A 27,237-nucleotide genomic window follows, 5' to 3' on the forward strand; every position below is an offset into this window, starting at 1 on the left:
TTTGTGCACCCTGGCCTCTGTTTTCACAGGCAGATGTTAGTGGTCTCCCACAACTGAGTAAAGAACTAGAGACCTCAGTGTTTGTTCTAAAATACTTAGACAATTATAACACATTAGATGATTACAAGACGCAATATTGAACATGAGATGAACTATCTTATTCTGGCAGAAACCAACAGCATGAATTCAAGTAGCTTGTCCAGCCCAGCTGTATGCAGTGTCGAGAGCTAATTGTGTTTTTGTGTTTGTTCATGAGGATAATGGCAAAGTGAGCAGCATCAGCAAGCTGAGTCCAAGAATTCTTTCCCTCCATGATTTTTTCAATATACAAAGCTGTTGCTAAGTTCAGAGTTTTTGGCTGGCTGAGCAATCGGTCTCTCAAGATTTGCAAGGCCATAAGTTTTAATAAGATGAAGACTTCCAGAAAATTCACGATTACGGTTATCGGAGCTAGCTTTTCTTTTTACTTTTTTATTTCTTAAAAAAAAAAAAAAAAAAAAGCCCCAACAAACTAGTACTAGGAAGCATTTCTGGTATCCTATCTTTTTGACAATTGTGAAAGCAATTTGGGTTTAGTTTCAGTTGTCACATAGAAATGGTGGAAAAGGTATGCTTTGTATAGCTGGAGTAATTTATTTTTTTTTCTATCTACCAGCAAGTTTTAAGCAAACTGATAAGCATGTGCTAACATACAGCAAGGCTTTTGTAGATAGAGGATGATTTAAAAAATTGACACTTAGCTAATTCAACCTTTTTCGTATCAGCGAGATCATTTTTCAGGTTTTTTTGTGTGTAGTTCCAGTTCTTTGCTGTTAATTAGGTCAGGCAACACCTCTGGAGACTGTGACAAGAGTTTCATCAACCTGAATTTTGTAAAGCTGTTTTGGAGCTTTTGTAAGCTGAATTTCCCAGCTCAGTGTCCCTCTGTGGTTTTTTTCAGTCGATGCTATTGTTACCATAAGTATGCATTTCAATGTACAGTATCATTAATACAGAAATGCCTTGCTGAACCAGAACAGATAGCACAAGTGAGAGACAGCAATGTAAACAATTTATCTTGGCATCGGCTACCATGACAGAGTGTATGATTTAAGCAGTCGTGAAAGGCTAAAGCAATATAGAACGGCAATTTTCCTGGGAGCTTTACCAAGCACCATTGAGACGCTAAGTCATCAGTCTTCCTTTTTCTTCAGTGAGCCATGAGTCTGGTGATGGCTGCAGGAGAATGTTTTGCTAACATTGCTGAGAGAGTCTCCAGAGAATAATGAATGTGTGCTGAACTGGAAATCAGTAGGTGTCCGTCTCCTTTTTTCCGTGTCACTCTCAGCAAGTGGCAAAAGATTTCTGTGTTCGTATTTGTTGCTAAATTCTTGCATAGCCTCAGAGGTATAGCACTGCCTTTTTTTTTGTCCAGAGGTAGAATAGGCAGAAAGTAGATAGACTTTTCCCTCTGTAATACAGTTTTAGTGTTGCTAAACCATTTCTTATGTTTGGTTCACGGTCTTTCATTAATATTATTGCTGTTGCTGTGTTGAGCTTTTAAGAGTCTTGATTTTTTTTGTTTCTGGTTCACTTTTCTTTTGCAAGTCATACAACTGCTCATATAAATCCCAGAAAGGAGAGATATAGTAAGGGCTTTGAAGGTACATGAGAAGAGAAAAAGTTAGTGTGCCTGTCAAACCTAGGTTAAGTTTGCACGCTTGGTGTTTGGGAAGAATCCAATCTCTTTTCTTTTTCTTCTTTTTTTAACTCGTAGAAGTCACCGAGAGGTGAGAAATCCTAGTAAAAGTCATTTTTTTTGTGGCGCTACTCATGTAGAATAATTCCTTTAAGCCAAATTCGACGCTTACAGAGTAGTGATGTCATGTAAGCCTAAGAACAGAGGGAATAGCCACCGAGTGTGCAGCCGCAGCGCGAAAGAAAGCTTCCTTGTTCTGCATTGCCTAATGCACTGCTATCTTCTCCTGAATACATTATTTACAGGAACAGAGGGGAGTTAGGTGTTTTGTCTTTCTGCTGACGTGGGTGGGAACTGTAAAGGTGGGGGGCTTATAATATGGATACTATTTTCCCCAAGAAATTAACCTCTCTGTGGTGCAGAAAATGCCACATTCGGTTACCAGTCTTCAAGTTACTCCACTTCATCAAAGGTTTAATGCAGTCTCCTGTCTTGGTGTCTCGTAGGGAGACATGGGGCCAGCAGGACCAAGTGGACCATCAGGAATTCCAGGGCCCATGGTATGGTGCCAAACGATCCCACAGCCCAGTGCCTATGCTGCTTTCCAAATCACAGACAAACACTGGATTTTTGTTTTCTTCATTTTAATAGGGTCTGCCAGGGAGTGTGGGGCAGCCTGGAATGAAAGGTGATAAGGTGATTTAAATATTTCCATTATCTTTCAGAATTCTTTCATTAAATCTTGAGTAAAATAACGTACTTGACAAAGCCTTCCCTTTTTCCTTTTGATTTCCCTTCTGGTACTTTGGACAAACTTACTTCTGGACAGAGCACTTACTACTGGGCATAACAATATCCAGTGCTGTGTCCTGGTTTCCTGGAGGGGCTGCTTTAGTGCAACACCTTTCTCATTTTCTGAGCCACATACCTATGTCTGTATAAAATAATATGTTGTTTAGGGTGAACATGGCCTTGCAGGAGAACCAGGAGACCAGGGGTACCCAGGAGACAAGGTAATCTATAATTGCGTTGTTTTACAAAATTGTCCAATCTCAGCAACTTTGTCGGGCTTCTGAGTCTCTTAAAATGCGACAAGTAGAATGCAGTAGTAAAAGTTACTGGGCGCCGCTGAATTAACTTATTTTTAAGAAATGCTGTGCTAATTAAAACTTAGTTATATAAAGTAGTGAACAAAGACAAGTAAAGGGCATGGGCAGAATTCTGGCTGCCGTGCGTTCAGAGATGCATCAATCAAGAAAAGAATTACGGTCTGATCTGAAACTTGCCAAGAGACTGATGTAAAAGATGTTTTTCCTTTGATGCCTGAGGGTCATGTGCAGCTCACCTGGAGCAGCTGTGGCTAGCAGCAGCACATGGTCTGGCGTGCTCCTTCGTATCGTCAAACTGAGATAAATAAGCGTTGTCTGTCCTATTTGGCTAGTACATCAGAAGTCACTGAAATAGCACATCCTGTGAGCACTCTTTTGATGAAAGTTGAATGTTGGAAGACATTTCTCATCCCGCAGAATTGTTTTCAAACCTGTTTCAGGTGGTGAAGTGTAGCAATCTGTTGCTTCCAGGATAACACAACAATACGTTTTCATGTGTATCTAATAGCTTTCTTCTTTCAGGGTGCTCTTGGTTTACCAGGACCTCCAGGGATCAGAGGAAAGCCAGGACCCCCAGTAAGTTTACAAATCGATTTTTGCTCTCAATATATCACTATATGTTGTTATATTTGATACTTCTTTGTATCTTACATTCACATTGCATGTAATTCCCTAGAAGCTACCTAATTCATAATGCACAAAGAATAAGGTCTAAGCTGCTTTTATTTCTAGTGGCTGGTTAGTGAGTGAGTCAGATCCTAATGAGTGAGATTTTATTACCGAGATCAGTGTAGGTGTCAGATTTTAATATAGGAGTGCTTAGGATATTAGGTATTCAGTGACAGTCGCTCTGTGGGGGAATGTTTGAAACAAACCCCCTGAGAGCTTTGGGAGCTGCCAAGATGACTATTTGGGCTAGTTGGATTTGGAGACAGTGTGGAAAATCTCATCCATAATGGCCAGTCATTTCTCACAGGGGTGGGAGTAGTCATGAATTCCAGTATTTACTGGTTTTTAGCAACTTGAAAGGCGCCTGTGCAGCGCTCCCATTTCTGCTGGGTTTGTAGATGTTGTGGCAGAAAAGGCATTGCACGGGGTTCCCTGGCTTTTTCCGTGTTCGTTTTTATCGCTGCTATCTGCCTCTTTTCTCTGTATAATTAAAAGCTGCCAGTACTTAATGCTATTAAACAATTAATCACTCCAGTCTCAATTTTCTTAGGTGCAATCAAGCCACTATCTGATAAACCTGCTTAGATCTCACGAGTGTCATGGGCCCTTAAACTCAACAAAAAATAGTTTATTTGTTCAGAGAACTTAGAATATAAACACTAATCCTGCAAAAAGCTTACACAACTTTGCTTCAGCTTAGATGGGAAGACACAGCCTTTTTGCCTTTAAAGATATAAGCATTTTCGTTTAAAAATAAGCATGTAAATTAGCCCATTCCTGAACGGTGGTGGATTTTAAGCACAAACTTCTTGACTTTTGTTAAAGCAAGCTATGAGACCCCAGTCCTGCAAGTAATATGACGTTTAACTTTGATTTTATTAACACCTGAAAAAGGTTTTCCAGATCAGGCTTTAATTTTGCTCAAGATACACCTAGTTGTGGCAGCAGCAGGAAACTTTTAAAAATGTGGAAGAAGAGAGATAGTTTAGAGCAATATTGGGGTCAGTCTTCAGGTGTGTCTGTATTTGTATATAACGGAGTCACTAAGGACCTAATTTTACTATTATTCATCACAAAACTGCCATTTCTTTGGCCATGTTTGTATACTTAAACTGTATAGGTAAGTATGTGAACCAATATCCGTAACAGTTACTTCCTGGTGTTTGAAATAATAGGTAGTTTTTATTGTGATAACAGCTGTATATTTCAAGATATTTTATACTTTAGTTGTCTAAAGCTAATTCGCATTTTTGTTGTGACTTCAAAGACATATGAAGAAGAACTAGCCTTAATCAAATCCAGAGAGAGGCAGGTATAAAATTTCCTATTTAGTGGAAAAGTCATCTCTACGCTTTTGTTGGCTTTCTTTTTGGTAAATGTTTTTAGAATCTTCATAACGATCTGTGGTTGAAATAAATTATCATCAAAAATCTAATGGTTTGGATTTTTTTTTTTTAAGGGGAAAATTGGAGATCCTGGATCCCGTGGACCATTGGGTCCTCCAGGACCTGAGGTAAGAAATCGCTTGATCGAGGTAAATTGAATGTTATTTCGTTCTAAATTACAAAAATCAGAGGTAAAAGGGTTTGCTTCACGGAAGATTGTTGTCTTAGTTGAATTAGAAAGTTTTATTCAGTCATAGCCAATGAATTAATTCTTCTCCATAAAGTACAAAAGATTCTAGCTCATCATTTTTTAATGCAAAATATTTATATACATGCTCTTTGAATATGAAGTAGTTCTTAATTTGCCTGTGGGATTAGGATTTGCTCTCTTTTGAACCAAGGTGTTGTGGATTACACCTCAAATGAGGCCCATGGGATTTCTCAGGCACACTTCCATTAGGGAATTCTGCAGCATGTTTACAATGGGATTTTCCAAGCCCGCTTGCGTATTTATCTCTTACAAAACAACTTTATTTGCAAGGAATGCAAAGAATAAACACCAGCTACATAGGAAGCATTGCCAAGCACTTGGATCTAGCAGTGCAGTTGCCTAAGGACTGTACAGTGCTATGGAAGTCTACACAGAAACTAAGTCGGTCTCTGAATTGCTCTATTTCAGTGCTTTTTGAAATTATACCATGGGCTATAGGAAAAAATGCTGTGGAGTGTACAGGAAGGACACAGACACATGCATGTTTGCTGGAGAGGTGAAAGGCAAAAATGCCGATTTCTGTTTTTTAATCGGCCTTCTACAATGGTTGTATTTATTTTTTAAAAGATATGTCTGGAAGATATGTATTAGCAATGATGGTTGTTCTGGCCTTACAAGATACCGTAACTGGGAGCGTATCTCCTCAAACTAAGGCTCTATATTCTCACCTTTTTAAAAGGGAACCCGAGGCTTCTCTCTGGTCCTCAAAGAACAAACTATTGAGTTTTATTACTTTATTATAGCTCCTCTAAATCCTAAAGAACACACTTTCTTGTTGGAGATGAGTCCTCGTTGAGAGAAAACCCGCTGGGAGATGTGTTGTAGCAACACAAGATGGTCATTTCAGAATAAGCCGGTACGTTTTGGTCAACGGGGAGAGAGTATTTCCATGCCCTTCAGTCAGAGTGAAGGAGGCACAAAGCCTGTGCCTGCTGCCCACAGCTGCCTCCCTCTGTGGCTCAGGATTTCGGATTTTGCAAGCCCCTTCACTGTTAGCGAAAGGGATCCTTGCATCAGCTCTGCTCTTTGTAGAGCTTCCCACAAGAAGACCTGCTGTAGGTTAATACCAAATTATTGGTCTTAAAGCCTGCGTCCTAGTGACCCTGACGCCTATCCTGGTAGACCTTCAAGTTCCTCACTCCAGCCCAGGCACACTATTCCATTGGAGCTCGGAGGAATTCCTCACTGGAGGCTAGTACCATCAGGGCAGATACGGACGGGAAATCTTCCTGCCTGAAAAGCTCAGTGTTGCCTTTCGCTCAGGGGTGCAGAATTACTTCAGCCATTAGAAGGCAAACAAAGTGCTTTATGTTAGGTAAAGCATCCAGGTATTTTTCCTTGAATAATTGTCTGCAAAATGTCAGGTTTCAAGATGCAAAGGAAACTTTCTCCTAACTTTAGTCACACAAGACAGATCCAAACAAAGTGAAAGAAGTTTTGCCTTCTTTTACTTTATGAAAACATGGTCACCATATGGCAAAACAGCAGAAGTAGAAGGGAGGTAGCACAGCAGTCTACCAGCATTGGAATTTCTAGAAGATCTGTAATAAAAGTTTAAAAAAACAGCTTAAAACTGAAGATTGTATCTTACTCTCTCCCCGTTACTTTGTCTTATAAAAATAAGCTAGTTGTTGTTGCCAGAAGCTGTTTAGACACAACTGGATATATGAAGTATGAATAATTAGTGGAGATTTTCCTACAAGAAAAGCCTACTGTCGTATACCTAATCATGTCTCTTCTTCCAAAACCAGACAGCTAGCAGGTCAGACAGAGCTGCTTGCCTTGTTCCTGTTTCATTACCTGAATGGTCAGACTTCCCATGGCCCCCATGTAGGAAACAGACATTGCACGTTCCCCTTAACGTTTCTGGAAACAGCAGAATGTGATCAAGTAGTGTCTTACAAGGGGAGTATTTTGAATTTGGTATGGATATGACGACTCATACTATATGCCTTTTAGGAAAGATTTTGTTTAATAATAATAAAAAAAGGCTATGGTGGGATTTGTTGGGCATTGCTGTGAGCAGGAGGAACAAGGCTGTGTCTGCCCAGTGGCCAAACCTCTCAGATCCTACTTCAAACTATGTCTTTCCCCTTTTGCCCAACACTAAGACAGCGGGATTTATAAATGTGCCCTTTCCCCATGTTCAAGCTTGTTTTGGGTACCTGTGAAATAAGAAACTGGGGGTCCTTTGGTCTCTCCAGTTACATATATATTGCATTTCCAGTATGAGGATATTTTTTTCCCTGTGCAAGCTGCTGTAAATCAGGCGCTCCAGCAGCTGAAGTCTGCAGTTATCTCTGCACACAACAGTGGGAGCAGGCTTGGCAGGCTTCATTCATCCTTCTTATATGCAGGTCAGCAGTGAATGGCTTCCCAAATCTTTCCCCTGCAGCTGTGCACTAGGTACACCAGATCAGAGCTGAAAGAAGCCACCCACTCATAGCCAGGGTCCGCTTGCGATGGGCAGGAGCGAGTAGAGGGAGGGACAGGGGTCCTGTGCTCGCTCGCTGGGCGGCCGCATCAGGGTTGGCTGCCAAAGGCATTTTTTTTAATCCACGCACAAGTCCTGCAGCGTTCAAGCCAAATTCTCTTCTGGATGTGGTGCCACAAAGCCAGGGTCTGTCGCGTGCTGCTCGCAAAGCCCTGGATATCTTTAGGGAGCGCTTTAGTGAGGGTCTTCTTCACCAGTTTACACGTTCTCTTGCTTTGTCATGCATCTAAAAATGAACAGCCAACATTTCAGCTTTCTAGAGAGCTTTATTTTTTGGAAAAACTGGTCTGGCTGTTTTAACCCACTCCTGTGTTTACTGCGTGCGATGAAGTACGTGATGCTTTTTGTTAACGTGACTGAAATTAGACAAGGTTTTAAAAGGCTTCCACATGTATTCAGAACATTTTACAGTTAAATTTTGCTCTACGAATCACATTTAATTATCCCCCAAGAACGAGAGTGATAGTTTCCTTCAGCTGTGCCTTCAGATGTGCTCTGAGTATTATAAATAGGTTTCATCTGGAGCAGAGGGAGCATTAGTCATTATCTTCAATAGAACTTTTTTCATCTGTGCAGTATTTTGATCTGAAGTCGTGAGCTTATTCTTTCAGGAAGGTGCTCATGTGGGATTCAGCTGGTATGTTTCGTGCCCAAGGCAATAGCATTGCAAAGGAAAAGGATATATTCAAATAACAGTAAACAGGCAAAAAGGCTCGTATTTTGTAAGTGAATCACTGGCTGCTCCGCATTGTTCATTTAAAGAAAAAGTCTATTTTTCAGGCATGTTTTGTCTTTTCGCACGATGTTTTTTGAGGTTGTGCAAGCAGTGCCGCGAGTGCAGTGATAACGTAGCCACCTTCTGCAATATTGTGTCAAATAACTTGTATGCAAATGACTTGAAGGAAATACAGAAAACCAGACAATTTTATAGCTGAATTAATTGCATGTTCTGGCATCTGAAGAACTGTTCTTACAGGGTTGCTTATACTTTCTGCTTGCCTTTGCACACAATCTTTAACTGGTCCTTTCATAAGTTTGTTTGACATCAGTACATCTTTCTGATATTTTTTTTCAATAAATATGTACCAGTTTTGCAGAAATACTCAATTTCCCTTGACTTTTTAGTAACATTGAACAACGCTGGTTCATGTGACCCTCCTGTGTTTTAGATTGTCTTCAGAGTGATTGTGATAGTTCAGTCCGTGCCTGCTAGGTCCTGGTCTGTTCTACAGACCTTCATAGGCACTTTGCATAGAATTTGTCATCTTGGAGATTTTCCTTTTTCAGGCAGAGCTGTGGAGAGACTGCACTAGAAAAGAAGGGACGTGCAGATAAACACAACTGCGTTTGTGTTGCTTTCCCAGGGCGTTATTTAACTCCTAAAGTTTTGAATCTGCCTGGAGTCAAGGCAAGCTAATAAATATTTAAGTGGGTTTTATTTGACTTTAAACACCTGCACTGCTTTGGCTCTTGGGTTTTGGTGTTGATCTTGGAAGAAACAGTAGCGTTACAAATAAATTAGAAAAATTTTGCCCTACTCTTTTGGTCTGGCCTTAGTCTAGATGTGGTCTGGTCCGTATGGGCGCACAGTTAGCAGCATAGAAGTAACATACAGTGAAATAATCCTCCTGTAAGAGAAAACAAATCCTCTTGCCCAAGGATTATTTCACTATCAGTTACTAGTCTCTTTTCTAACGTTTAAAGTTAGGAATACTTGATTTTCAAAATGCACGGAGTTGTTCCTGTTGACTTCCCTCTGTACTTGGGCTTTGCCTAACCCTGCTGTCCCTTGCATCATTAGGAGCACGCCTGAAAGAAGATTCGTTTGTCAGACCTTAGTCATTTAGCTGTTGTTGGAGAGCCTGTAACACAAAAACGAGCCTGAATATTAAAATAAATACGTAGTTTGGTATTTCTGTCCCTTATGAAATGCCTGCATTTGCTTGTTTTCACCCGAAGTCAGACAAAATGTTAAAATATACATCTCTCTGCTTAGCATTGTAATATGTATTGGAAAGTTCCACGAAAGTAGCATGTGATGTTGAATGACTGGCTTGATTTTTGAGTCCTGCGAGAGTAACTGGTCGGGTGGCTAAGGTCTGTGATTGCACCTTGTGGACTGACTACTGGAAGTCTTCAGGGCAGCCAGGGAGATTGTTAAGCAGAGCTCAACAGCGAGTGTAGCTCTAATCAAAGTGTGCCAAGCTCCCTCTGGAAATTCTGTCAGATCTTCAGGGTGAGTCTGCACTGAAGTTCTTACCAAAGCTCTTAATTTTTCACCTTCTAGATTTACAGAATGCTTCAAGATTTGGTCCTTAATGTGTTGATTAGTGACCGGTGCTGCTGTGCTGCTCAGTCAGGTGAATCACCAGCCACCCTCTTGGCCATCAAGCAGCCAAGCAGGTCGGTGGAGGATGTTTTGAAGGGTCGGTGTAGGGCCTTGCTCACACTAGAAAGCAGGCTACGCTAGAAACTACTTGTTGTAAATACAATGGTTCTAACGTGTGTTGCATGTAATATGCAGATGCACTAGATGGCTTTAAAGGATGGTGCGTCACGTTTGGAAACCTGGTGACTTTAAGTCTCTGCAAGAAACCAGTCACTAGTGTTGCAGTGAGCATGGCTGAACAGATTGGCCATGTGCAACTGGAGAATAGCACAAAGCAACATCAGCATCATTTTACCGACATCTTAGCGACTGAATTGCAAAGCTTTCCTGTATCGTATGCTGTAATCCACGATTGCCCTTTTTTCTGTTCTCTGACAATTGCGATTGTACAGTTGTAATTTGTCCTGTTAGATTCCTTCCTCCACCCATTCCAAAATCAGAATTGAAGGTTTGTAGGAAAAAATGAAAGTTTTGTCTCTGCCCTTTAAAAATGCTGGCATTAAACTTTGGCTAGATCGACACACGCAGAAGAAAGCTCATTGCGAATCCTTTTTCTTATATTTTCCTCTTGGTACTTGGCACATTATTGATGCTGTCACGCAGTTGTACAAATGGCAGAGAGCAAAGTCCTGTAATTCAGTAAATACTGACATTTCTAAAACTGTGTAGAGAAAAAAAAAATAGATTTTTTTTTTTAATTGAATTGTACCTCTGCATAGCATGTCCTTTCAGAAGAATAATAAACAGTTCTTACTTGAGAATACAAATTCACAGCTAGTTTTCTCAGTTTAGAAAGATTCTAGTTTTATGCAGAGATCTTCCTTTTGTGGTTTGAGAGTAATTAGTAATAGAGCTCTAATGAGGGATCTTGCTGAAGTTCAGTAGCTGCATCCAGTCAGAATTGCTTCTGAAAATTCATTCTAAATTCAAATGAAACACAGCGTGTGGTTGAATGAGATAATACTGGAGCAGGGGAACTTGGCAACAGAAGGGACTAGCATGGTCCCTGGAGAGGTTTTGGTTCTGTGGTGCCCTTCCACCAGTGCTCGTGTCCTGATCCCACTGAGGGCTGCGGAGGAGCTAGTGGGCATGAGGGTCGGTCACTAGTAGCCATGCTGGCAAATGTCGTGTGGAAACAGCTTGGAGTGAGTGGGATTCTGCAAATGTAAGGGAATTCCTAGTGGAAATGAAGTGGAATTTCCAAACACTGCTGATATTCTGCTTCCACGTTAGCAGCCACACAGGAAAACAAACAAAAGGAAAGCAACAGCTTGTGCAGATCCCTCCTCTCTGAAGCACTGACTGCAGCACAAAAAGACATGCCCTGACGTCGTAACAAACAGTCTGATCATCTCTGCGGTTTTTGTGGATTAGAGATGGTATAGATAAATGAGAGCAACAAATATGTTAATTTTCTATTTGAGTGTACTCAGGACAAAAAGCGACACTTCCACAGCAAGGTTAAAGCGCGTTTGCGTTGAGCTAGCTGGTACTTCAGGCTTTCCTGACAACAGCTCTAGTTTGATTGAACGCAGTGAACTCTAAAGTGCTTTGCTGGCAAAAGGCCGCCTCTGCAGCAAGGTTTTGAAAATAATTTGTAACCTACCAGCTGCCAGGCTTCTGGCTGATGGGGAGATAAGAATCTACGCTTTGCACTTCCTTAGTAGAAGTCATAATATTGAGTGATGTTTTGTTCCAAATAGTCTCTGTTGAAAGAGCCTGGGAACTATACATTGATCTCCTGGCCTTACACGTATGCGAGAATAATGAATTTTTGGTCTGGAGTAGCTTCACAGGGAGCTGGCTGCTGAATAACTCTTGGCAAATTCAGGTGTAGGTAGAAATGGATCCCACTTCTCTACTCAGAATCTGAATGGCAAACACCATCGCTGAGGTGTTTTAAGAATTCCTTCCTGGTTCTTTCATTTCTGGAATTGCCTTAAGTGGCTCTCTGTGTCCTGGATTATCACCGTTAGCTCATGGATTATTAATGTGAGAACATCTTGGGAGTAGTGTTCTAATACGGCCGTAGCACCTGCATTCTCTCCGTGGTAGTGCTCGAGAAGAAAAGGCTAAATCCAGCTTTACAGCAAAGAGGAAAATGGCAAAAGTTTCAAACTTTTAAATGCGTTGCTCGTGTTGGTGCTCTCAGGCCAGTAGCCCTCCCTCATCCAAAGACTTTGCCTGACATGGAAAGATTTCCAAACCAAGTCGTGATTGTTCTGTGATCGTGCTTGTCAGCACTTACATCTCGTGGCTCTTACTGAATTCCTTCTAGAAGTATTTACGCAAATAACGAATGAAGTGTATATAAAAATATAAGAATCTTACTAAATAGACATTTTTCTTGACAGATTGTTTTCTGGAATGTTTATTGCCGTGAGGGAAATTGTCTCCGTGTCAGCATTTAGCACTTGTTCGCACATTAGAAAGCTGAAGATTTACAGATGTACAAAACAACCCACCCCTTGGTAACTACTTAATGCCTGTGAAGAAGCAAATTTAAAATTAAGAAAGGATGTTAGCAGCTTCCAGAGAAATGACCTAGCTCTTCAGTGTGTTTCAGTAGATAAGTGTGGTCAGGATTTAAAAAAAAAAATCCTCTTGTGAACTGTATAGGAATCCAGGCTGATAAAAATGAGGACTTTCGGTATCAGCCCGGGTGCCTTGGTCACATGCGAGTGACATGCTCTGTGCCACCTGGAGGCACGTTGGAGCTGTTGCACAGCTCTGGTTACTGCTTTAGGGCAAAAAGAAATGACCGCCGTGAGGTTTTTGGGAAATGCTGTGTGTTAGGGTTGTTCCACTTATTCCGAAAACTCGGATCAGTTTCTTCTACTTTTTGGTATTTTGCTGTAGTACTTATGAGCGTTCAAGTGCTAAAATTGATTTTTAAAGAAATCATAATTGTTTCATATTTTATTTTATACATTTTTTTAATTTAATAAATAAAGACACCTAAAATATTTGCACCCCTCTAAATCTCTACTTATAAGTCTTTCTGCATCCTGTTAAGAACAGGTTATAGAAAGCAAGCAGAAGAAAGCCCTACAAGTAAGAAGTGATATCCTAAATAGTTTTAAAATTTTATTATAATGTGGTAGTTGAGGGTGAAATAAAATTTTCTTTTAAACTCCTTGCTCTAGTATTTCTCTTTATCTTTCTGGTAAGGTTTTTTTTGTGATTAATGTCAGCTAATTATGAATAATCATTAGAAATGTTCATTACCTGTAACTGAAGCTCAGCTGTTCCGGAAGAATAGAGTATGGTTAACTATTATCCACCTAGTAAGCAATTTTTTTTTTTGAATACCTCTTTCCTGCTTAGAGAACCTAAAAAGTGACTCTTGAAGTTTAATGATGACATGTGTTAGCCTGCATTAGCATGGAAGTGTGCCAGAGAGAATTTCATGGTGGAAGTTCTTTCTGAGATGTTCTTCAGATTGTTCTGAACGTGTGTGATGCTTTCGTTTCCATTATTGGAAAAGTATTCATGCAAGAGCGATATGTGTGATGTTTAATCTGCAATGATTTTCTGTTAAGGAAGAAGGAGACTTGTTTTTAATAGTGTTAGGCGATGGTTGTGCACAGATGTAGTAATAAAAATTTTCCTCAGGAAGAACTTTTCAGTGGCAGTCTATTTTCAGATAGGCAAGATTTAATGAAAATAAAATTTTATAAGAATAACAAAATCGAATACAATCTTGGCAGGTGACTGAGTGAGCCCTCTGCTAATGGAAGAGGCAGTTCCCAATGCTTTACTTTGTCCTGCAAATATAAAGATTACATTTCTTCACTGGATGTTTCTGAAATTCGACTTACTACTGTATTGCATCAGGGTTAGCTACATCATATCTGTCTCCTTAAAATACACTCATTCCTTATAAAGCAATCTAGTTGTAGCACTGGATTCCTCTGACATAGGGGCGTTCTCATGGTGTCCCCCTCAGTGCCTACTGGCCAGATGGTTTGGGGTGATAGTAGTAGTTGATTCATTTCCTTTGCATATTCATTTTCTCCTTACCAGCAGCTGGACCTGTACCACACACTATTTCACAACAGCTTATTCTGACTAATGCGACATGCTGGTGACCTTCAGTTACTGCCAGCCAGACCTGGATTAGCACCTGCTGATTTGGAGGCAAAAGGCTTGCTACCCTTTTCTTAATCTTCCAGTGATCTCGTCCTTCAAGTGCAGCCAAGGGCTAAAGGGCTTCAGCTGCTCTCCAAGCTTTTTCTAAAAAATAGTTGAATTCACGAGTACGGGACCTGGTGCTGGCTGCTTTGTGGGTTTTTTTGTGCCTCGAGACCGATCCAATGGTTTAATTTCAAATGTTGTTTGGTGGATAAAAAGCCTTATGCTAAGAGAAATGAAACCCATACTGACATCTGCTAAATTGAGTTTAATACAAGCTGCCGAAAATCTGTCACTTATCCAAGTCCTTTCAAGGAAACTTAATGGGTTTTGACGTTTTGGGGATGGCAGAACAAATTTATTTCTTGTTTCTGTGATTCAGATTTGTTAAATGAGTGAACAAAATCAAAACAAGTTCACTGGAAATGTTCCTACCCTGTAAATCGTTTGTCTGTGTGATTTCTTTAGGGTTTTCCAGGAGATATTGGTGTACCTGGATTAAATGGCCCTGAAGGTCCTAAGGTAAGACTATATGAAAACCTTTTCATAATAACAATAAATAGTATAAATCTCTGAGGAAATGCTCTGAGGGCTGGCACTATGAGAAGATAATCTTACTGTCAAAATACAGGTACTTTGCCTCAGGGCTTTGTATGAGGAAGTTAATCTAATGTTTAATGCTGTCCACGCAGTTACGAGGTAATTACTGTGTTAGATGGCAGCATGTAATGGCAAGTAAAGTGCAAGGAAATTTGGAGAAAATGCTGTGTAGCTGGAAAGTAGCATATATTTCACTCATATTTAAATAAAATGCATGCAGATTTCTAGTCTCACCTGAGTAACACATTATTTTTTTTTTAACAAATTTTGGAAGAAATAGCAGCTGAAGATAGGGAAAAATGGGTAAACTTCACACACCAGATTAAATAATGGATAATATAATATATATAATAATATATATTATATAATGGATAAGATTTATTTACCAAAAAAATGAGTGTGCCAGATTAATTTAGCCTCTGTTCTTTACTAGACTAATATTTTTAGGCCAAGCTTAGGCAATAATTCACATGTACAGAGTTTTCAACGAAGCTTAGGATAAAAACACACATGGGAATTTTTTATGTAAAATGGTGAAGGTAGAGACTAGTACAAAAAGTGCAAGTGGATCAGAAATTAACCCGGAGGAAGATGATTGAATAATATGTAAAAATTGACTCTTTGTTGAAAGGCAAGTACCAATTAAGCTCCTCACTCACCGGCCTTGGGACTATTCTTACATTGTATTTTCACTGGTAAATAGGCACAAGTATGATGGAATGAGATTTGTACACGAAACAAAGTTGAGCATCTTTAGATGATCTTAAAAACTGCACTTTGTACTAATTCATCCCACTTCTTTACTTCAGACTGACGCATGCAAGGACTAAAACAGTATATCCTACTGTAAACTTAGAGCTTCCCACCTTGGCAAGAAGGAAAGACACCGCCAGATCTCTCTGAAATAAAAGCTCAATAAGGCGATTAGAAATTAAGTGAAATTCTAGAACATGTGAGGCACGGGGTCTCGTTAATGCCACTGCACAAAGCACGAGAAGACTTTATCTAAGTAGCACACAGAGTTCTCGCCCTTTGTATTCCAGAAGGACTCAATCAAGTGGGCCTGGATGCAGAAAAGGATTCTTAAATGACTGTATTCTGAGAGGCAGTCTATTTATCTTCCCAAAACGAAGGACCTTTTTGAGGCCTTTGAGAGGGCAGGAATTGGCGAGGCGAAAGAACTGTGCGAGACCAACAATATCATTGGTCCAAGGACAAAGCATGTGAGTTGCCCATGAATAAACAGATGGAAATGACGAGATTTCCCATGAACAGAGTTGTGAAATTCTTTGGCAGACTACTCAAGAAAACATAGGACAGGTAGCAGTAAATAGTTTAAAGATACGGCCTTGTTTGTACCTGAAAATCGTTAACAATCCCTGCCAAAGTTAATAATTCTTGAACATCTCTAAGAACCCAGTTGCCAATCTTTTCTGCCTCTCATGTCCTTCAACTGTGTCAAGAGCCTTGTCCCAAAATAGCCCAGACGTGAATTTACTAGGAAGGCTAAGGACTTATTTTCTGATGCAACAAATTCGGGAGAAGTTAAAATACGTTTCCAGAGACATGTGTGGACTTTTTCTTTAGCTCTGGTTAATTGCTTTGCTAAGTGTTTGTTTGTAGGTATGTATGATGTTAGCAGCCTTACATGAATGCGTTTTGGCTGACCACTGCAGTGGCGGTTGCTCGTGTGTTTCTGAATTACCAGGGCACTTAAAAACAACATTTTGATGCGAGTCTGTGTCTAGGGTCTAGGGGAAATAAGAGAAGAGAAATACAAGATTTCTCAAACTACAGATCAGACTTAATGCTCCAAGCTGATACATGAATGATGGTACTGAGATCTAATCCCTGCTGCCCAATTTCTTCACAAAGCGAGATCATGTTATTCCACATTATATCCAAAGGGTTAAATTAGATGTTTTCGTTAGAATTGGGTTGATGTTTAATGTGTATATTACTGATTTTTTCACAGATTCCAGCAAAAAAGTACTAGAAGGTAGCCTGTATACCTTTGATACAGAAATTTCGTAGCTGAACACAATTCAGTGGTCTCTGGCACCTTTGGTCTTGGAGACAAACAGCGTAGACAGCCTGCTCTAATCAGGGAGAATTGATGGCTTACATTTGAGAAGGAAGATTACCAAACTGGAAGAATTCTTACACTGCTCCTAGGACCAAGGGAGAAGGGCTGCACAACACTAGAAATGCTTGGCTTTCAGGATTCCCAGCTGTCTTGTGTTGACTGCAGTTTTTAAAAAGTTTCCTCCAGCTTTTATTTTTAGAAGACTCTTCTCACTGTGCTGCTCTTTTCCTCATGTTTTTGTTTATGCTTCCTCAGAAGCAACACCCATTTTAAAAGCCAAGAAAGCCAGGGGAAGCTTTATTTTTTAGCGGTTGACGTGGGAGAAATTCAGCCTCTTGGTGGAAAGTTGAAGCTCTGTGAGTGTGATCAGCCATCTCTAAATACTAGTAGAAGTTCTGGATTGTCAATTTTCCCTAAATTACTGCAGTAATCAGCAAATCTGCCCTCTCTAAAATAACGTTCAAAGGATTCATTACGTAATTTGGTCTACAGCACATTACTCAGCTTGGAAACAATATTTTACAAGGTGTTTGATCTTGATCCACCTCTTATTAAAAAAAAAAACAACCAAAAACCAAAACAACCCACACTTAACATTTAAAAAAAGGGCATAAGAATGTCTTTATAAAGTTCTGAAATAGTTTAGTTTCTTTCATATGTTATTTTTGCAAGTATTTATGCTCTGTAACCGAGAAAAGTGAGAGGAAAAGTTGGTCACAATATGCTGACTACAACTGTAGTTTTTGCAGCAGCGTGTGTTGTACCATGGAAGTAGTTGAGAACTTCCTTCCTCTGCTCATTTATGTTTGTTTGGATAACACATTTAATAGAAATGGCTATTAGTTTCACCGCTTCTAGAAGGGATGGCCAACTGGGAAGTCATATACATGAAATACAGGATACCCCCATTTGCTGACTGCCTCAGTTTTTTCCAGACACTGTGGCACATGTGTGATGACTACCTTCGTTTTCAGTTTGTTGTCTGAAAACCTCAAAGGGGAGATGGAAATTTGATTTAGTCTTAATAGTCATTTTACAGTCTGGGACTTTTTTCCAGATCCAATTCAGTGCAGCGGAAGGGTGTGTACAGTAGCAGTCTTGCTGACGCTTCCGCTGTGCAGTTACACAGTACCGACAGCCCTGTCTCCTCCTAACACGCTTTGCTATTAGAATAAAACAACAGTTCTGTCAATTAAAAATTTTCATGACTAACTACACGAGAATATTACTTACGTAGTGCTACCAGAAGCCCTCCTGTCACTTTTGTGGTGGTACATCAGATACCAGTCCACCCCAGTCTTTCCCAGGCCGATAGGCTCTTTGATGAAACGCAGTACCTTGAGGTGCCCTGTTCTGTTTTCTGTTCCATTTTACTTTGCGTGCTGAGTAAACTGTTACTGGATCGATGCCTGCACCTTCTGTCTAGACTTCAGCTTCATTAGTAAGCAATTAATAAGACTTACACTTGGAACTTTCCCACCTTTGCTTTCTCTAGAGGCTAATCATATCTCTGCTAAAGGCCAGTTTCTTTGTTCTTGTGGCTTTATCTGATATCGTTAAGCTTAGCTTTCCCAGAACGTTAATAATCTGTTTACACAGATTTTTTTTTTTTTTTTTGTCCTACGCCAGGTCAAGTGCTTTTCCCAATTACTACCATTGTAATTGGGATGATCGAGCTTCTTGACACATTGCTAGCTGCGAAGTCGTTTTAACAAAGTTTTGAAAGCGTTGGGGTGAGCAGTCATGAAAACTCGGAGTTGGCAGAGGATAAGGTGCTTTATCTCTGGGAAGCTGGTTATAATCCTGACAGAAAAGTAAGGGCTGAAAATCATAAGTAGTTTTGGACCAGTTGGTAGTTGAAACTCACTTTGTCGTTCATTTCCATTGCAATGTTGTCATCACACGTTATGCTAAAGACTGCCTAAATCAAAGATCTGTAAGAGTTCTATCGGTTCTGCTTGAATCCTAATATGATGGTGTGCTTTACGTCTTGAAAGAGGAATTGTTCTTTTGTGAGCTCCAATATTTTATTATTTCCTTTCCAAAAAGAAAAAACAGCTTCAGAAAAAATGATGTAGTAGAAGTTTGTAAGATACTCAGTTTTCCAGCAGATATTAAAATTCTGCCTCACCTTCTGTCTTCCTAAGAGCAATGGTAAGAAATGAGATCTGCTTCCTCAGTTTTGCATTTACCTCCAGATTTGTAAGAGGAGAGGAACTAGACCGACTGATTGCTGGTTGATACAAGTTCTCACTGTGTGTGTTTGGACGTTTAGGGACATCTGGGTGACCGAGGGCCTCCAGGGCCACAGGGCCCCAAAGGACTTGAGGTAAGGTGGAAAAATTATTCAATCAAGAGATTATGTTTCAAAGAAAAAGTAGGGGGGGGGGGGGGGGGTAAGAGGGTTAGACAGCAATGGTTAGGTGTTTATGGTGCTGTCATGCAAAATTTCGAGTTTCTTCTGCATTTTGGCAGGTGTTGCAAAGAGGTTTTAGCAGCTTTATGGGGCTGCACATCCATGGTGTGGTTTATTTTAGTTATTTCAGTGGAATCTCAGATAATACGTGTCCAGAGTCGAATGTGATTCTTGTAGTTAAACCGGGGAGATGGGGGCAGGGATTATGGAGTGTGTAGGGGGATGGTATGGAGGTAGGAACCATATATCAATTTCATTATAATATCCTAGATACACTTCAGTAAACAGTTGGGCCCCTGTTAACTGAAGGGAGAAGGTGGCTCTTTGTCTTACAAATTTATTGAGTATTCTTAATTCATCATCTTAAAAATAAAGACTCGTGTCTCTTAGGCTACAAGTGATTAACATTAGAAATAATTTAATCAGTGATTCTGGGGATAGACTGCTAGACTTCTAAGTAGCTTAATTATGGGCTTCCATGGCCGATACTGAGTGAGGAAAAGCTAACAATGGCAAAATGATCTGTTTAGTTAGAAGCCAGGAAGCTGCAGATAGGATTTCTTAATTCCCCTGTTTCTTATTGCTTGTAATTGAAGAGGTTGTGTACCACTTCCTCCAGAACCTGGAGAAAATCTTCCATATTGAGGAGGGTCGGTGAACCATAAAACGATCACAGCACGACATCCCTGGCACGGCATTGATACAAATCCGTGCTTTAATCTGTGTAATGAGCGAGCCCTGAAGAGTTAACGCTGCAGTTCCCCATCACCCCTGATTCTGTCAGCATGCTGTGCAGCACGGGCACGGTGTCTCACTTCCCCTACACACCTGACGAGCCCGACCCCCAGCCTCCCTCCATCCCTGAGCAAAGACAAGGATAAACCCAAGCAAAATGGCTTGGCTGCCTCAGTGGCTGTGCCAGAGCAACGTGGAAGAGAAACGCAGGGGTATTCCTTCTGCTTTTACAGCCTTGAAGTGTCAAATGTTGCTAGAAGAGAGTAACTGCAGGGCAGACAGAGAGGTTGGCCCCCCAGTGCTGAGTCTCTCCCTGCTCAAAATTGTGAAAATATTGCTGTAACAGTAGGTATACCAACAATTTCGCAGCCTTTCTGGATGCATCTAGTGGCTACCTAGGGCGTGGCTTTCTGGCTAATGAATTTGTCTGAAATCAGATTAGTCTCTCTTACAGTTTCTATCAGACTTGGACTCACACAAACACATATGAAGCAAATTTAAGATGATATAATAAATACAATTATCTGGAGGTTTTCTTTTTTTAAAGCTAGACTTGGCATCAAGATTATTGAAGTCCTGATTTCTTTTAGGGAGAAGTAGGACCAGCTGGACCTATTGGAGGAGTCGGCCCAAGAGTAAGTACAAGTAATTTTGTTAGGGCAGACTATTTTTCAGCAGAAATACTGCTTTAAAAGGTAAATTTACTGTGAGAAGTGACTCTGTTAAAATGGCATCTCCTGAATAAATATGTCGCTTTCCTCAGCACATGCTCAAAGCAGAGCTGGGAGGAGAAATGGTTTTCCATACGAAGGATTTGAAAGGAAATCACAGCCGTGATGCACCAAATAAGATTTTTGAAAAGGAAAGAGTCAATAACAAACTGCTTGTGGAGCTCCTCTGAGACAGATGAAACCACCAGGCGCTTCCTAGGGACTGAACAAGCTGATATATCAAAATGTTTAAACTGGGGAAGAACCCACTGTGAGACTCAGCTCACAAGGAGAAATAGAAAGGACTGGTGCTTTAAGAAATCATTTTCAGACTGATCTGGTAGATCAGTTGCTGAAAACAGTAAAGCTGGAATGTCACAATGCTGTTTATGCTGACAAGTTTTAAAAAAGAAAAGGTTAAAAATAACAACTAATTTTGATGGTTATAAAAATGTACTGGTGTCTCAGAGTATTTTAGTGAACTTGAAGCTATTTTTAGAAGAATTCTAAGCTGCAAATGAATACTAGCCTACACTAGGGACTACGGGAGTGTTGCTCTAAGTTTATCGAAAGCAGTATGATCTTCTGCCTTACTTGATTTGCTTATGTGTGCTAATCACTGGCTTAGCCTTTGTTTTGGATGACTTCCCATTTCTTGCATGAATTTGGGAAAGTCTTTACCACTGTTTCCTGGTCCTAGAGTGGATATAGTCCTATGTCATTTTTCCTGTTCATTAGCTAGTCAAAGCTGTTGGAAATACTATTAAAATGCTTATTTGCCACATGGATGAGGTGTTCAACAAAACCCAACCAACCAACGAAACAAACAAAACCCAAACCCTCTTTTTTTTTTTTTTTTTTTTTCACTTGAGGAAAACATGCGAAAAATGGAACAGAATTTCAAAATGCTTTGTGACTCAGTTCACTATTCAGCTTAATCTGCCTGAGCTTCTGCCAAGAGCCTCGTGGAAGTTTTTATTTTGGCTGCATCATACTTTGAGTCTCCTCCTTGGGCAGGGCTTCATGGCTGGACAGCATCTCCCGTATTGTTCTGCGGCAGTTGGAAAAGAAGATGCTGCAGCGGGTGACTCATGGGCAATGAGACACTGACCTTCACATTCTCTGCATCACCAGGCACGCTGAGGCCACCATCAGCTGGTGTCAAAGTGACCCAAGAGGAAAACTTTCTGTGTAGCCTAGCAAACTGAAATATTTTTCATCTATTTTGGGTCAGTTTGACCTAAATTCGTTTGGTTTTGAATTCTCTCAATGGGAAATGTGCACACCGTTGGCATGTCTTATGGCTCCCTGGTTTCCATCTCTCACAACAAGCTGTTGAGAGAAGAATGTGTGGATCTGAGGTGGGCCCCAGGGATGCTGTCTCCAGGCGGTTTTTAGTAGCTTGTTGGCTAACGTCCCCTCCTGAAATGAGAGGTAGGGGAAGTGGGAATTTTGCTTGATGGGGAGCCCTGCCTGGTTTTCCCCCTCATCCCGGGGCCCATCTGCTCTTGCCTGGATTCTCCAGCTTCTGTTGGCTCCGGCTGTTTCACAGCTCCGGGCCAACTTGTTCGCAGTGCTGCTCTGAACTCTGCTCCCACCTCTGCTTGTCCTTGCTTCTTCACTCCCACTTGTAACATAGACTGTGCGGTTACTTTGGGGTTGTTAAATCTGATAGAGTTTAGGAGGACAGAGTCAGTAAACTGCTGAGCACATCTGTCTCTTGAAATTGCGCTGGCTTGACGGCAATGTCACATTCGTTTGATTTACTAGGCTTTGTTTCCATTTTCCATGCAAGGAGTTTGAAAACGTAAATGCTCCATCTGAAAGTAAATGCTCGCAGAACGGTGGTGTCACTGTACTAATTAAATAGCCACGGGGGCAGGGGAGGTCTCGGAGAGGGAGAGGCACCGTCAGCTGTCAGCTATGCCTGTAGCAGGCAGATGTGTCTCTAACTTGGTTTTGGCAGCTTCCAGCGGGGGGGATTCTGCAATCTGCTTCAGTCCTTTCCTGTTTTACAGCTGGATTTTCTAATGTCCAGCCCTTCCATCTGAAAGTCTCGCCTGTGTCTTTCTCGCTGCAACCTTGCTTCCTGTCCTGCAGACCTTGCTGCAGGCAGCGTTAGTAGGTTAGTCCTCTTTTCAGCCACTGTTACCCTGACCTCCTTAGGATTTGTCTGAACTAGGTAAAGTACCTTTGTAGGTGATGTATTATAAACCTTTGATAATTCTTATGAAACTGTTCTAGTCCTCTCTTGGACAATAATGGAGCAGTTTTCTAAGTGCTTCTGGAATTCCTTCTCTCTTCTACTGTGTAGTTTTCAGGTCAAAGTGTTGTCCCCAGGTCAGGTCTAGGCATGTGCCAAGCAGCCATACATTTTCACCTCATTTCTCTCCTCCCCCATCCTTGTTTCGAACTTTTGCTTTAAAAAAACCTGCGTGAGACCAAAAACCCCTGGGGCCCACCTGACCAATGCTACCGGTAAAATAGATCACTCTCTACTGGAACAGCAGGAGAATATGAACCTGCACTCCGGTTCTCGGGTCCCAGCTCGGAAAAGAGTTCCCATGTGTCTAAAACAACTGGAGCCAAAACTGAGGATGCTTCCCTGCTTACTCAGGCTGTATCTCAGGTTCCACAGAGCTCAGCCTGTTTGAATTTAGGAAGAGGTTTTTGAGCTGAATCTGATCTCACGATTTGGTTGTTCTCATTCATTCCTTTCCAAATCTTCCCACCCATTCTACTCCAAAGTCAAATACATACATTCTTTTAAATTAATCCTTTTAAATCAAAACCAAATACTGATTTCTTTAGTATTTGTTTATTTGTCTGTGAAAATGCAGTAGATGCCACATTAGAGAAGTGACTGTGTTTATTCAGTTTCCTCCCAATTAACTCTCTCTCTCAAAGGCTATCCAAATATTACCACTGTAACTGTCAGTGTAGCTCAGCTCAGCCAGTGCAAGCATTGGTGCATTTTATTAATTTTTTTCTGTGTCTTTATTGCTGGAGGAGAAAATGCCTTTAAAAGGGGGCAGATTGTTTTAAACCAGAATGTAAAAAAGGAATTGTAAGTGGGTTCCTTTCCGAGATACGTGTGTAAGACAAAAGCTGGTATTTATGTAGTTATAAGGTGAGCAGTTCTTCCTGGAGGTGGAGGAAGGTGCTCTCAAAGCTGCCCCACTCCCCCAGTGCAGTATTTTCTGAAGGTGGCATGTATCTTCTGTGGGCTGAAGGCATGTGAGGAGCTTGAGGAGGGATGGGAATCCAGTGATAGTGAGAGATACTTACATTAAAATATACACACCTGTATCACACCATTGCGAGGTGAAAGGAAGCACAAATGGCTGCTGTTTCCTGAAAGGGAAGGGCAGGACTTTCAGCTAGTGTTTTGGGAATCGGACGTTTCCGTTGGGATTACCCTGCCCTGGAAGAGTAATTTTCTCAGGGCTTTGCAAGCGGAAAGGCAGCCATCCCTACTTTAGCCTTCTGTCAGTGGCTTTTCCTCCATGGGTAATTTACGGCTGTACTGCATTTCTGTCTAAAGCCAGAGCTGTGTGTTTCAAATGGCTTTACCAGTTAAATCCACTTGTTCCATTTTGTGATCAGCTTGCATCTGTTGTGTGTCCTTCGCAGCTAGTACGTAGCTGGGGAGCCACAGCCAAGAAACCTTCACGAGTTGTAACTCCAACTCAGTTCTGACAGGACTAAAATTATCGAGGTAGTTAATAGGGGCCACTAGTTTTCTTTCAATGAATTTAATTTAAAATATTTGTATGTTAGTCTTGCTCTCTAGAAAGACCTTAAGGTTCTTTGCAGCAAAGCAGTTAAACAGCATGTAGTAGCCTGCAGAAGACCATCACTTGTTCTTTGCTAAGTCTGGTGGAAAGACATAACTTGCTTTATCTGGGTCTCTCAGAACTTCTCTTCACAGTCGTTTCTCCCCGTGTTCCTGGCTGTGCCATGATTTATTCCATTGGCAACACCAAAGAGCTGTTCCTAAAGCAGTGGTATTTGTTGGAACCTTTAAGGCAAAATGAAATCGTTCAAGCAGCAGAGAGAGAATGAGAGAGAGAAAAAGGGAATAATGTAAGAAGTCGCAGAACTTTGTAAGACAATATAATTTTAAGCCATATAGAGTATTTCCCAGATGCCCAGAAACTTGCACGTGCATTGTGCTCTGAAAGACAGGCACAGCCAAAAAGCCAAATGGAAAAACCCAATCTTTTTTGAGGAAACCTGATTGTTATCTGTTGCTTTAGTTGCTCTTGTCTCAGGACAGCTAATGTGGAAAGGAAAACTCTCATTACAGAGTCCTGTGATTGCAATTATTCAGTCTGCTGGAACGGCAGCTGATAATTTCCTTTTAGCAGAAATCTGCATCTTTTTGATACAGAATCATTAAAATGTTGAGGTTTTTTCTTTCCTCCAGTTGCCAGGCTTCAAGGATGGCCTCAGCAACTTGCTCAAGAGCCAGATGGAGTCCGTTGGACCTTTGCTTTTGGGATAGGGTCTTTGCTTCAGAGCAGATGGGGAGAGTTTGTCTAGGCAGGGCTGTGCTGTTCGATAACCGATGGGTTAGGTCATGTTTTATGTTGTGGAGGAATTAAAGTATACCTGGAGGGAAAACTACCTCCTAAAAGCGAGAGATAATTAAGTTATGAACACCTAATTGAAAATTCAGGAGAAAAGCATTCTGGTTTGTGTGCCTTTGTGGGTCTGCATTAGTGATAACAGAGGGAGGGATGCATGTTACAAAATGCCTCCAAGATCTCATCACTTCGTGGCCTCCTGCTCTGATTGATGTTGCTGTATTTCTTCCAGGTAGCATTATGTTATTAACGGAGTATCATAGCAACAGGGCCTATCAGCAGCTAAATGCTAGTGGAGAGAGATGAGGCTTAAAATAATCAATTCGATGAACAAAGAGGAGAGGATACTTGAGCTGATTTTTGTCTGGTTGAGGAAGCGCAGTTATGGCACCAGTCCCTGAAGTCTAAACACCAAATTCTGTTAGTGTGAGTCTGTTTTGCTGGAATTAGCCAGGAGAGAACATGGCCTTGCCTTTTCTTTGTCTCCTTAGTATGTTTTTTAAACTGAAATTGAAATGTGTTTGATCCATGGATTGTGACCATTTTTCATCAGCATTAACTGCTGTAAGAGTTAATGCAGATTCTGCTTAGCGCGCTGGTATTTACTGTCATAATCAACAGTGTATTTTCAGGTGTAGATTTATAAATACACTTGCTTCAAATGTTGGTATTAAATATTACGAAACTGTACATTTTTGAGTGCACATATTTTGATAAATACAGAAATTGGGATGAAATTATCTTTTGAAAATAAAATGTTTACAATAATTTATTCTAACCATTATTTAGGGAAAGCCAGGACAGAAAGGTTATGTAGGTGATCCTGGACCAGAAGGTTTAAAGGTAGGTGATTGTTTTATGTATGAAATAAAATGTGTTTGGAATATCAACTGCGTACAATTATACACTGTTGTATACAGCGGCATGCCAGTGAAAGGATATGAGTACACATGCTTCCATATAATATAAATATATGTTATACTGGTGATTCTGCTTTCTTGCAAGATGCCTTCTTTTTTGGAAAAGAAGGAAATTATGCAGCTCAAGCAGACAGGGATGTGTGAGCAGAGACAGCTCTGCTAAAATGAGATCTCGCTGCCTGGGGATGTGAAAGTGGCCTGGCCTGGGGGCAGCAAAGGACCCAGGGCAGTTCCTGCACTGGCAGGATTTTGGGGGTGTGAGGTGGGGACGAGATGAAGGGCTGCAGTTTGAAAGAGGAGCTTGTGGCAGCAGAATTTCTCAGTGCTGAGTTGCAATTTGAGTAAAGACTACCCAAATGGCTGTTCATCGGGGCACTGAGATCGTAGTCATAGCCAGAGAATTAACAGTGCATGTACACCCAGCTTCCCCTTGTGAAATACAGAGCAAAATGGTCCAGAGATACATAATGTGACTTGCAGTGTTATGAAGGAGAACAGAATTAATTAATCTTATACTTAATGCCAGTTCCAGGCATCTGGGGGGAAGGGGAGAAGTTTGTTAAAATGTCATTCAAATGTCAATTTTCCTAATATTTCATAACAAAATTGAAGTTATCAATAGCGCGCACAGGTAATGTTTACTTTTGAAGCAGTTGTGGAATAGTGAAGGTTGTTTCCTGAAAGGAAGATCTAAATAAAGACTAAATAATTCGTTTATAGTATTTGCTGACTTACGTGTTAAGGGCTCCCTGAATAAATTCATTTTCATTTTTGTGGGCAAGTCCTAAATACATTAGGACATCTTTTTACAAAATCAAGATCAGCCCCTGGCAAAATTAAATTTTTGCTGGTTGCTTAATTTTAGCTTTTAAAGTTTTAATTGGCAGATGTAATTTAGAAAATAGAGAGGCTCCTAGGAAAATAGAAAATTTTAATATACACACATAAAGAAATTACTTTTTTAGTGAACTACATCATCTGTTTTCTACATTTAACAGGGAGAACAAGGAGACCAAGGAAACCTTGGAAAAACTGGTGAAGCAGTAAGCTTG

At 40.7% G+C, this 27,237-nt stretch overlaps 1 protein-coding gene across 1 annotated transcript in view; it reads left to right on the forward strand.

The window, feature by feature from the left end:
* The window catches only part of COL24A1 (collagen type XXIV alpha 1 chain), a 138,849-nt gene that overhangs the window by 47,604 nt on the left and 64,008 nt on the right, over window positions 1-27,237 (forward strand). Inside the window, exons 15-24 of the mRNA XM_086463065.1 lie at window positions 2,185-2,238; window positions 2,330-2,374; window positions 2,638-2,691; window positions 3,310-3,363; window positions 4,916-4,969; window positions 14,598-14,651; window positions 19,091-19,144; window positions 20,557-20,601; window positions 26,055-26,108; window positions 27,184-27,228. Coding sequence (XP_086319191.1) covers window positions 2,185-2,238; window positions 2,330-2,374; window positions 2,638-2,691; window positions 3,310-3,363; window positions 4,916-4,969; window positions 14,598-14,651; window positions 19,091-19,144; window positions 20,557-20,601; window positions 26,055-26,108; window positions 27,184-27,228 — 513 coding nt within the window. The remainder of the gene's footprint in view (window positions 1-2,184; window positions 2,239-2,329; window positions 2,375-2,637; window positions 2,692-3,309; window positions 3,364-4,915; window positions 4,970-14,597; window positions 14,652-19,090; window positions 19,145-20,556; window positions 20,602-26,054; window positions 26,109-27,183; window positions 27,229-27,237) is intronic.

This window comes from Leptosomus discolor, chromosome 3 (assembly GCF_034619465.1).
Source record: "Leptosomus discolor isolate bLepDis1 chromosome 3, bLepDis1.hap2, whole genome shotgun sequence".
NCBI lineage: Eukaryota > Metazoa > Chordata > Aves > Leptosomiformes > Leptosomidae > Leptosomus > Leptosomus discolor.